The 12,447-nt window shown below is 47.4% G+C and overlaps 1 protein-coding gene across 1 annotated transcript; it reads left to right on the forward strand.

Annotated features, from left to right (window-relative positions):
* The first annotated feature begins 214 nt into the window (after nt 1-214).
* On the forward strand, nt 215-4,925 carry RGS5 (regulator of G protein signaling 5). Its single transcript, XM_077824141.1, has 2 exons — nt 215-274; nt 4,764-4,925. Exons 1-2 carry the CDS (start codon nt 215-217, stop codon nt 4,923-4,925), a joined length of 222 nt encoding a protein of 73 aa, XP_077680267.1.
* Nucleotides 4,926-12,447: the final 7,522 nt, after the last annotated feature.

The raw sequence follows: 12,447 nt of genomic DNA on the forward strand, positions 1-12,447 counted from the left end.
CTTCCACTCCCAAACTGCTCAAGCCATGTCAAATTCATTTCTTCTAGCTGATTGTACTGGGGAGTGTGATGTTGAGAGGAGCCTTTCCCAATTTTCTCTCTGAGCAGATGGGCTTGCCAGATTCAGGAGCTTCCTTAGATCCGAGTTCAGTGAGGAAAACATTGAGTTCTGGATTGCCTGTGAAGAATACAAGAAAATCAAGTCCCCCACCAAGATGGCTGAGAAGGCCAAGAAAATTTATGAGGAGTTCATCCAGATGGAGGCACCTAAAGAGGTCAGTCCAGTCAGAGGGTGGCTGATGTGGAGAGGGATGGATACATGACACAAGTACTGATAGCACCAAAGCAGGTTGCTCACATTGTGCTCACTTGAAAGCCACATTGGCATCTTGTCTAGACCTGAAGAGCCATAGAAAATGTGCAAAAATTGGAGCAGATTCCAACCACCTGGTCTACAATCCAGAGGCACAGCCAGCCAAGGAGCCTGCAGCTTCCCGCATGCAATTCTGCATTGGTGCAGAGAGAAGGGTCACTGTGCCCCATGCCTGGTGGCTGCACTTCAGTCACACCAGCTTCCATTCCTCCCTAGAGCTAGTGAACTGGCTTACACTGGTAGGGAACACATGAGAAATGTGCATGTATTTAGTTATGTTGTGATGCCAGCAACGGCTTTATCTTTATGGTGATGACTCACTAGTTTACCTGTCTCCCGCAGATCTGTCTTGCTCCATCCACACTGACATCTCACCTGTGTCTCTGACATCTCTCAGGGAACTCTAACACAGCCTAAATGGTCTAAATGGAGCTCTTCATCTTCCCCCAAACCCTTCCTTCTCTCCACTGTCACCCCAAACTACATCCCTAGCTTCCCTGTCACTCACACTGGTAACCAACATGTCACTTTGACCTGGCCCTCACCCAGACCCACACATGCAAGCTGTATCTAAAATTCACTGCTGTGGCCCCTTGGACACTGGGAATACCCAGCCTTACCTGCCTATAAAGCTGATCAAAGCTCTTGTCCAAGCCCCTTGCATCTCCTGCCTTGATTATTATGATCTCTTCCTCTTGGACCTCAGGCCTCCAAACTAACACTCACAGCTATTCAAAATGCTGCTGCAGGCCCATCTCCTAACCCACCTGCTCCTTCTTTGCATCCCTCCCTTTGTCCTTTCTCCAAGCACAAGGCTTGAGTTGTCTCCACCATTCCCCTCCATCTCTTAGCTCCATCCGGGGGATCTCATCACTTCCAGCAGTGCCGGGACAGGTGCAGGAAATCCACTGATCTCCTACTTGTGGAGAAAGCCTATGGCCCAAAGAAACAAGGAGTGGGAAAAGGCAGGAAAGACAGCCTGGGAAGCTGCAGAGGAGAAGTCACAGTTGCCCCTCTGATGTCTTGTCTCTATGTATATTCCCACACACAAATTATGATAAGATGATGTTAAAGTTGAGAGTTTGTATTGATAATTTAAGGGAAACAACATTATAGCAATGTCACAATTATCCCCAAACTAAGTATTAATCCATGGCAAAAAGCTATAGTAATGCATAGTTATGGTTGCTTGGTGATATGTTGTCCCATGGCAGAAAGCTCAGTTGCACAAAATTCAAATTTCTGAAAACCAGGAAAAGAACAGTTAAGGTTTCCCATGCAACCTTACATCTGCCGTCTCTCAGCAATATCTGAATATGACCCATTGACACAAATACCTTTCCTCTGCCAATCCTACAGTTGATTAAATGTAAGAGTGCCTCATCTCCATTTACAACCCACAGGATTGGGTTGGGGTAGATTTAGAGACTCTCACCCACTGGATTCCAGATGACACTCTCAACATACCACCAGGTAACCTTAACCTTTCATCAGTGTAGGTTTTTTCCCATTGAATTTCCTATTTTTTTTTAACAAGAAAAGATATGTGGCTGGTAGGAGTTAGTAGTTATTTAGGCAGTTGTATGTATCATGTCCCACAGTTAACTTACTAAACCAGCCATCCATGAACACACATGTGTGCACAGACACACACACACATATCAGCGGGGTCCCACCAGACCTGCTTTGGCACACTTCTCCAGCCATGTCTCTGTACCCAGCCCTCCACACCACAGGCATGGAATGCATCTCCTTGAAGTCCTCACTCCCTGGTATGCAAACGTCTCTATTGCCATTACCACTACCCCATAACCCAATCCACATGCAATGCCTGGAGCAAGGGACAGCTATGGTACAGAGCAATGGTATTGGGATGCAAGATCATTAGGATGCACTTGCAGAGCTGGGGATGCAGGAGGTTAGGGTGCAGGGGGGTTAGGATGCACTGGCATAGCTGTGGAGTGAAGGCAGGTTGTGGGGCACTGGAATTGGGGTGTAGGGGGGTTAGAATGCACTGACAGGTCTGGGGCAGAAGGGTGGATGGGCTGCAGGAAGGTTACGATGCACTGGAAAAGTTGGGGATGCAGAGGTTTTGGGGTGCATTGGAAGAACCAGGGGCACATGGAACTTGGGGTGCACTGGCAGAGCTGCAGAGTTGGAATCTATGGGATTTGGGGTGCACCAGCTTCCCAGCTCTGAAGCCACAGAGCCTTGCCCATGTCCCTGCTCCCCGTTCCCTATTCCCGACCCCCCCAGCAAGCATGATTCCAATTTCCCTTCCACTTCCTGTTTGACCCAAGTTTATACATTAATATTATATTAATATAGTAATATTCTCAGCTATGCCTTAACCAATCATTTTACTGAAATTTAACTAACCAATCCTAACATACTGTAACATAATTCTCTAACCAATTATATCCAACTACCCTAATTAACTTACACCTATCAAAATTAATTATACAGCAGACTGAAACAATTAGAGTACCAGACAGATTAACAATAGAAAAGTGGGGGCTACAAAGATAAAACAATACAGAAATGAGAGTTTCACAACCACAATCATTGATAAGTGATTTCTTGCCTGATAGAATGCTATCAAACTAAATTTTCTTTAACCATCTTAAGATCTGTTTCCTTATCTGGTGGTGATGGGCACTATGAGGACAGGATTGTCTTCCTAACAGCCTAATATCACCTTATTTCAATATGACTGGTTTGGGATGTGGGTATATGACCGAATGCTTCCCAGTTTATTGCTGCCCCTGCTGCTCAGCCAAAGGCCTTAGCCTAAGAACAAGGCCTCAGACTATCCTAGTGAGAGAAGGCCCATACATAGGTGGACTGTGATTTTGATTCTTTGTTTTTATACCCCTGTAACTAGCTAAGTGATAAAAATACACCTGAGTTCTTAAAGTATAGGGCTTTACAGGCAGGCCTGAATATCTATATTCTAACACTCTCCATCCCACAGTGCTTTACAAAGCAGGTCAGTAACATTAATCCCATTTTACAGATAGGAAAATGGAGACACAGAGAGGGGCAGTAACTTGCCTAAGATCAGAAGGTCTAGAACTAGAACCAAAGTATCCTGAGTCATAGGCCAGTGCACTATCAACCCAGCCACACTCTCGGCCTCTACGCAGCTGACCAGCTTTAACTCTGCCTGCAGCAACTCCATACAATGATGGTAGAACTGGGCTGAAGGCATTTTAGTGTCTGAGCTCCCATATTAGATAATGATTTTCAATGTAGGTTTTGTCTGGGAATTTCCTTAGCTTTGAAAAATTATTTACAATTGCATACACAGACTTTAAAAGAGAACCCCAAATGAGAATGCAGCATTGGCAAGGAGATGATAATATTCAGCATTGACATTAAACCATTTTTCTGTAGTTGAACTTCTAAGGGCAGATTCCGCAGAGCGCCAAACCAACACAGAGAAGTCAGAGCACGCTAGCCAGTTACACAGGGAGTATGGCTGCTTTGTATCACCAGAGTAGGGCAAAGCAGCTGAAGTGCACTGCTGAATGTGCCCCCTAACTTGCAGGTTTAGAGAGCTGTGTCAGTGCGATGGTGTTCTGTGCAGGGAGAGATGGGGAGAGGCCTGCCCTAGTGTTTCTGTGCTGTAGGGCTCCCCTGTGCTCTTGCCTTTCTAGCACGGGTGCCCAAGCTAGCATTCCTGGAACACTTGAAGTGTCCAGTGTCCATGGGTCCAGTTTCCCTCAGACCACTGGGTCATTGCGGAGAATAGGATTGTTACATGCAAATTAGCTGTAGAGGCAGAGTGGTGACTGATAAAGTTACCTCTAATAGCACAACAGCTCCACTTGTAAGAGTTGCCTTTGTCTAATCATAATCATAAGGATGTTGTATATAATTATTATTAACTTAATCTGATTGAAACCAGATTTCTCCAGATGCAGCCTGTGCACAAGATTTCAATCAATTTATCAATATGGAAAGTTTAACATGTCTGTATTATTTCATTATTAACAACATTTTGGACAAAGAAAAGACCAACAAAATGGTAAATTTCATCAAGGACCCAGTTTATATTAATTTTAAATCATAAACTAATGAAAGAGTTTTCATGTGAATTCCCAGAACATTTCTTCACTCCCAGAGAGTCGGTGGTGTAATTCTGGGGAGGGTATATGCTATTTTTCACATAGAACTAAGAGGTTGAATCCCGTCTTTAGATATAGAACAAAGCTCCACGTGAACTATGGAGTCAGGACTAGCGCCTCCCAGCACCCAATGAACCTGGCTTAGATCACTTACCTTGTTCATTGCACATCTGCATCTGGATAGCGCAGTATGGTTCCCGTTCCCTTGCTTAGGGCACTGAGTCCTTGTCCTCTTCACTTCCTATTGTGTCCCTATCACAGGTGAACATAGACCACTGCACCAAAGCTGTGACCATGAAGAACTTGGTGGAGCCATCGGTGAGCAGCTTCAATGAGGCTCAGAAGCGGATCTTTGCCCTGATGGAGAAGGACTCCCTGCCCAGATTTGTGCGGTCAGAGTTTTATCAAGAGTTAATCAAGTAGCAATGTAGCAAGCCTGTGCAATGCATTCCTTGCTAGGCAGTCACTGTGAGCCATGCTATTGCCTCTTTCCAAATCCCAGCTTTAGTCTGTAGCTGCTTTGCCTTAAAGATACCAAACTGAGAAAGCACTCAACTGCATTGCTAAACTCCTTCCACATTGTTTTGGACTCTCTCCTATGTGCCAAGTGTCTCCTCTTCTACAGTCTCTTTCCCTGCTCCCTTCCCAAGATCCCTGTTATGAAAAAGCCCCAGTGATTTTACCCGTTGGTCTTAGACTGCATTACTGAGAGTCATCTCAGCAGCCGTTGACAGCAAGCTTGTCCAGAGTACCTCCATGGAGATGCAAAGGAGGCTTGCAGGAGCCTTGGCACTCATCTGTTACACAGAGCTGTGGCCTGTAGATCTTATCAGTCCTAGGTCTTGTCCACACTACAGAGTTTTGTCAACAAAAGTTATGCCGCCATACAGCAATCGCTTTAATTAAACTGCTGTTGCATGTCCAGACTATGCTCCTTGTGTTGGCAGAGCGCATCCACACTACCGGCTCTTCCATCGACACACAGAGCAGCGCACTGTGGGTAGCTATTCCACTGTGTAACTGGCCGCAGGGTGCTTTGGGTTGCGTTTGCAATGCCTCGTGGGGCAGGTACAGAATTACATGATGCAAGTTTCTCATTCAATGGACATCCTACTAGATTGCCAGCTGCTTTTCAACTAAAGCGTGGGGGGGGGGGGAGCGTGTGACTGTGTGTGTGTGTGTGTATATGAGAGAGTGGGGGGGGGAGTGTGTGTGTTGGGGAAGAGTGAGTGTGTCACTGTGCTGTCTTTGTAAGTCCAAACAATCCTGAGGTGGAGAGGAGAATGCCCCCCACACACACACAACAGGCCCCTCCTTCCTTCCTGGCTCTGCACAGCACAGCAGTCTCTCCCCTATCACCCCTGCTCTGTCTGCCGCTGTGTTTCTAGTTCCAGGGAGAGCAGGACTCCATGTTAAGCGTCCTGTGTTTCCCTCCATGTTCTCCCATATAGTCAGAGATTCATAGAATCATAGAATATCAGGGTTGGAAGGGACCTCAGGAGGTCATCTACTCCAATCCCCTGCTCAAAGCAGGATCAATCCCCAACTAAATCATCCCAGCCAGGTCTTTGTCAAGCCTGATCTTAAAAATATCTAAGGAAGGAGATTCCACCACCTCCCTAGGTAACACATTGCAGTGTTTCACCACCCTCCTAGTGAAAAAGTTTTTCCTAATATCCAACCTAAACCTCCCCCACTGCAACTTGAGACCATTACTCCTTGTTCTGTCAACAGCTCCTACTGAGAACAGTCTAGATCCATCCTCTTTGGAACCGTCTTTCAGGTAGTTGAAAGCAGCTATCAAATCCCCCCTCATTCTTCTCTTCCGCAGACTAAACAATCCCAGTTCCCTCAGCATATCCTCATAACTCAAGTGTTCCAGTCCTCTAATCACTTTTGTTGCCCTCCACTAGACTCTTTCCAATTTTTCCACATCCTTCTTGTAGTGTGGGGCCCAAAACTGGACACAGTGCTCCAGATGAGGCCTCACCAATGTCAAATAGAGGGGAACGATCACGTCCCTCGATCTGCTGGCAATGCCCCTACATATACATCCCAAAATGCCATTGGCCTTCTTGGCAACAAGGGCACACTGTTGACTCATGTCCAGCTTCTTGTCCACTGTAACCCCTAGGTCCTTTTCTGCAGAACTGCTGCCGAGCCATTCGGTCCCTACTCTGTAGCGGCGTATGGGATTCTTCCGTCCTAAGTGCAGGACTCTGTACTTGTCCTTCTTGAACCTCATCAGATTTCTTTTGGCCCAATCCTCTAATTTGTCTAGGGCCTTCTGTATCCTATCCCGACCCTCCAGCGTATCTACCTTTCCTCCCAGTTTAGTGTCATCTGCAAACTTGCTGAGAGTGCAATCCACACCATCCTCCAGATCATTTATGAAGATATTGAACAAAACCGGCCCCAGGACCGACCTTTGGGGCACTCCACTTGATACCGGCTGCCAACTAGACATGGAGCCATTGATCATTACCCGTTGAGCCCGACAATCTAGCCAGCTTTCTATCCACCTTATAGTCCATTCATCCAGCCCATACTTCTTTAACTTGCTGTCAAGAATACTGTGGGAGACCGTGTCAAAGGCTTTGCTAAATTCAAGGAACAACACATCCACCGCTTTCCCCTCAACCACAGAGACAGTTATTTCGTCATAGAAGGCAATTAGATTAGTCAGGCATGACTTGCCCTTGGTGAATCCATGTTGACTGTTCCTGATCACTTTCCTCTCCTCTAAGTGCTTCAGAATTGATTCCTTGAGGACCTGCTCCATGATTTTTCCAGGGACTGAGGTCAGGCTGACTGGCCTGTAGTTTCCAGGATCCTCCTTCTTCCCTTTTTTAAAGATGGGCACTACATTAGCCTTTTTCCAGTCGTCCGGGACTTCTCCGGCTCACCATGAGTTTTCAAAGATAATGGCCAATGGCTCTGCAATCACATCCACAAACTCGTTTAACACTTTCGGATGCAGCGCATCCGGCCCCATGGACTTGTGCTCGTCCAGCTTTTCTAAATAGTCCCGAACCACTTCTTTCTCCACAGAGGGCTGGTCACCTCCTCCCCATGCTGTGCTGCCCAGTGCAGTAGTCTGGGAGCTGACCTTGTTCGTGAAGACAGAGGCAAAAAAAGCATTGAGTACATTAGCTTTTTCCACATCCTCTGTCACTAGGTTGCCTCCCTCTAACATGCCTGAAGAAACCCTTCTTGTTACTCTTAACATCTCTTGCTAGCTGCAACTCCAGGTGTGATTTGGCCTTCCTGATTTCACTCCTGCATGCCCAAGCAATATTTTTGTACTCTTCCCTGGTCATTTGTTCAATCCTCCACTTCTTGTAAGCTTCTTTTTTGTATTTAAGATCAGCAAGGATTTCACTGTGAAGCCAAGCTGGTCACCTGCCATATTTACTATTCTTTCCACACATCGGGATGGTTTGTCCCTGTAACCTCAGTAAGGATTCTTTAAATACAGCCAGCTCTCCTGGACTCCTTTCCCCCTCATGTTATTCTCCCAGGGGATCCTGCCCATCAGTTCCCGGAGGGAGTCAAAGTCTGCTTTTCTGAAGTCCAGGGTCCGTATTCTGCTGCTCTCCTTTCTTCCCTGTGTGAGGATCCTGAACTCGACCATCTCATGGTCACTGCCTCCCAGGTTCCCATCCCATCCCATTGGTCTCATCAGCTCACAGACCAATGATCCACCCCTCCCCTGTACTCCAGGCAGGGCAGCGTGTTGCTCTCCATGCTGAGTAATGTCAAAGTTTCCCAGAGCTTTGAAAAGCGAGGGGTGCATGCCTGCAGGGCAGCGGAGTTCAAAACAGTGAGCAGAGCAGTCACCGTGGGCATTGTGGAATACTGGGGGAGGCCAGTTACATCGACATAACGAACGGCAGTGTTGCTTTGTCGCTTTAACTTTACCGCAAAATGCTGTCTGCCTCTCATTGAGGTGGTTTTCTTTTGTTGGCAAAACAGGAGAGTTTTGCCACAAAAAGTAGCACTGTAGTGTGTACACCTCCAGTGTTTTGTTGATAAAAGCTGTCTTTTGCAGACAAAACTGTATACTGTAGACAAGACCCTAGTGTCCAATGCTCTAGCTGGATCTGAGCAGCCTTGATTCAGATAAACTCAGATGAGAACCAGAGAAGTATCCATACTTCAGTGTTTATCCAAAACAACCACATGACTGAGCTGCTAGACCCTGTGTCCTCACCCATCCCTACTGGCACATCAGGTTACACTGATGTGATATCCTTGCTGTGACCAGCTGGATGAATTGAACATGTTAAATACTAATGGCACGGAAAGGTTTTAAAATACTCCTGCCTCCTCCCGCCACGACACAAGACCTCAAAGTGACTGTGCTCTAAGTGTTAGGACTCTGTGCTGTTGTGACAGTCTTTGCGGGAGGAGGTGTTTGACAGCGAGTCCCACTGAGTGAAAGCCACCTTAGTTCTTCTGAAGCATTTGCTCTCTGGGGGCCCTGACACTGAGTCTGAGACCAGCTAGTGACAGGATTGACTCTAATTGCACTTTGTGTCCACACAGAACATGGTGGCTACATGGTTAGTAACCATAGCCATGGCAGCATCAATGTCTTGCCCCGGCCACGACAGAGACTGCCTCGTGGCTGCCTTCCTGGGTCCTGTGGGACACTGTTATTTGCAGTGTAGATCCTCCACACCCACATCAAACTGTGTCCACATGACTGGTTTGGCCTGCCCTCTCTCCTCCCTGCTTTCCAAGCGGGAACATGGCCCACTTGCTGCTCGTTCAGCACTATGGGGTTTTCCCAGCATGCACTGATCCAATCACAGCCAAGCAGCATGGAAGGCACAGGCACACATGGGTGTCACAAGGTTGCTTTTGAAAACAGCTGCTGTGTGGACACAGGAAGGTCGGATGAGAATCACAAACTGGTAACAATGATGGTTCTATTCATGCCATACCCAGGTACAGGGTGTAACTGGAGCTTCCAGACTGTGCTCTTCAGCTAGTAACACACTTCCCATTGCCAGTGTGCTGCAGGAGGCTATTGTGAGTGATAGGCCCTTCAACACACCATCTCTGCTGGAACAAACAGTGCTCCTTTTGAGCTGGAGACAGGGAGAAGAATAAAATAAACATCATTTATCCAAAACACTGGGACTGCTGCCTAGCAACCCAGAGCTCTGCCTGCATTAGATTTAGTGAGCTTGTCATTTCCAGAGCCATATACAACCCCACAATGCCTGTGCACAGCCTTACTCAATGGTCCCCAGGTGTTTTGAGGTGTGTTTGACTCGTCAGTGTGGGTGTCCTGCTGGTGAAAGCCTGTCCCAGTTATTTCTTTCAAGAGCAGCATGCCAAAGTGAGAGTTCTGCACCAACCCATAAGAGAAAGTTCATTAGAGGAGGTAAAACTTGTTGAAAGAACAGTTTGGGTCAGTTGCTGAGAACAGCCCTGAAGAAAAGCCATCAGTGGAAATAGGAGAAATAAAACCCTGCCATCTTGAACAGATGGCAAATGGTGCTGAGCTTCGTGCAGTTCATTTCCCTCTGTCCAGGCTCCTCATTCTGTTTAGATGGGGCATACATATTTGTATTCCTGACACAATTGGCCAGCTTGTGTCCAAGCAGGATGGCAGGGCCGGTGGGGCTTCTGGATGGTGACAGATTTGTTTCATTTTGAAAAATATTACAGCTCACAGACATTAGTCTTTGCCCTTGGTTCCAGCCCAGCTCAGCAGCCACCAGAAGTTGTGACCATCTGCAGACTTGGGGGGTGGGGGGTGGCCTGTGTGAAATAAAGCTGGGGTCTCAACCCAGTTCAAACTAAGTGTCCATCAGAAGCGTGATTGGCAGTAACTGCTGGTGAAAAGGCCAGGGACTGACTGGAACTTGACATGAATGTCTTTTCTCCTCCAGGGGGGTTTCCTCGGTCCCGGTTGGCAGGTGCCAGGGTAGGAAGCCTGCAATGCCACTGCTTGTAATAAGACTGCCTGTGGCTAAGTACAGGACATCAGTCTCCACAGTTGACGATCCAGCATTTTTATTTTTTAAAATCAGTTACAAAACTCTCCGCAGTCTGTTAAAATGGGCCACCCACGCTCAGAATCCAGAGCTGGCAATCCAGAGCATGGGAGACTGTGTGCAACATGCAATAAAATAAACGATGGGTCTGCAAACCTTTTATACACTTACAAAAACTATCAAAAAAACACCATACCCAAATATTTACACCTTGTTTCCATGGTGACAGAATAAAAATACATGGCTAGCTGGGCTGAACAGTCCAGGAAACAAACTCTGTGGTAATGCATTTATTTTTCTTTCTCCCAAGCAAATGGCCTGGGAAAGTTAGAGGCCTCAAGACAGAGCCGCTGTCTGGTATTCTCATTCCCTTCCCCTGTGTGAAGATGTAATACAGGGGTGGGCAAATTATGGCCCTTGGGCCAGATACGGCCCACAAGCCATTATAAGCTGGCCCACGAGCCACACCACATGGCTCGGCCCCATTCTGGCGCTCCGGCCAGGGCGCTGGGTTGGGGCTGCACCATGTGGCTCAGCCCTGCTCTGGCCGGGGTGCTGGGTTGGGGACCAGACCTCCCGGCTCAGCCCCGCTCCTGTGCTCCGGCTGAGGCGCTGGGTCGGGGGCTGCAAAATGTGGCTCTCGGAAGCTGTGGCATGGCCCCACTCTGGCTCCTACATGCTCCAATGGGAGCTGCAGGGGCGGTGCCTGCGGATGGGGCAGCGTGCAGAACCGCCTAGCCATGCCTCTGTGTAGGAGCCGGAGAGGGGACATGCCACTGTTTCCAGGAGCCACTTGAGGTAAGTGCCACTCTCCAATATCCTCGATCCCAGCCCAGATCACCCTCCTGCACCCCAAACCCATGGTCCCCAACCCCACCCCAGAGCCAGCACTCTCTTCCGCACTCCAACCCCAATTTTGTGAGTATTAATGGCCCGCCATACAATTTGTATTGCCCAATGTGACCCTCAGGCTAAAAAGTTTAACCACCCCTGATGTAACACCTCTGTCAGTCAGCCTGCAACATGGTACAGTGGCAATATCACAATGGGCCCAACCCATTGCAAAAGGACCTCACACATCTTTCACCTCCCCTTTGAGACAGTAAAAGATTAGAGCAGAAAATACCCCACAACAGCAGCCTTTTTCTGTCTGGCTTTGAAGGGAAATAGGTTAGGAACAGAACTGGGGCTAAGACCAAAACGGGTTCAGCAGTTACAATATAGGAGAGCCATACCATCGCTGGCCACATTCACTCCTGGTGTAACTCTACTGATTTTAGTACAGGTATCTCAGAGAATGAGCTTGGTTCAGTATGTCTCTGCATAACACAGATGGCCACACAGTGCACACAGAAATGCAGGCTCAAACGGGCTCCCAGCAGAAAGACTCCCACCTGTCATTTACTTGTTTAAGATGTTGCTGGAAAGACTGAAATGCCTCACAGATACATCAGGAATTCAAATTTGTAATCGCAAGTTAACCAAACAAATCTTGTCTTAATTGGCAATATATTTAATCCACTTCTCTCTCTTTCTCCAGTAAGACCTGCCCTATGGACTGCCACCAATGGGTGACTTCTTGTTAGTTTAAGGTATCTGCACGTTTCCAGTTCTCTAGTTAAAAAGTCATTCTCCAGTAGAAAGAAAAGGAGTACTTGTGGCACCTTAGAGACTAACCAATTTATTTGAGCATGAGCTTTCGTGAGCTACAGCTCACTTCATCAGATGCATACCGTGGAAACTGCAGCAGACTTTATATATACACAGAGAATATGAAACAATACCTCCTCCCACCCCACTGTCCTGCTGGTAATAGCTTATCTAAAGTAATCGTCAGGTTAGGCCATTTCCAGCACAAATCCAGGTTTTCTCACCCTCCACCCCCCCTCACAAATTCACTCTCCTGCTGGTGATAGCCCATCCAAAGTGACAAC

The sequence above is a fragment of the Eretmochelys imbricata genome, chromosome 8, assembly GCF_965152235.1.
Source record: "Eretmochelys imbricata isolate rEreImb1 chromosome 8, rEreImb1.hap1, whole genome shotgun sequence".
Lineage (NCBI taxonomy): Eukaryota > Metazoa > Chordata > Testudines > Cheloniidae > Eretmochelys > Eretmochelys imbricata.

Bases quoted from the DNA above. Each gene is read 5' to 3' on its own strand.
- RGS5 (XM_077824141.1), top strand. From the start codon at position 215: ATGGCTGAGAAGGCCAAGAAAATTTATGAGGAGTTCATCCAGATGGAG. The intron at 275-4,763 runs GTCAGTCCAGTC...TCCCTATCACAG, and splicing joins AGATGGAGGCACCTAAAGAG to GTGAACATAGACCACTGCAC.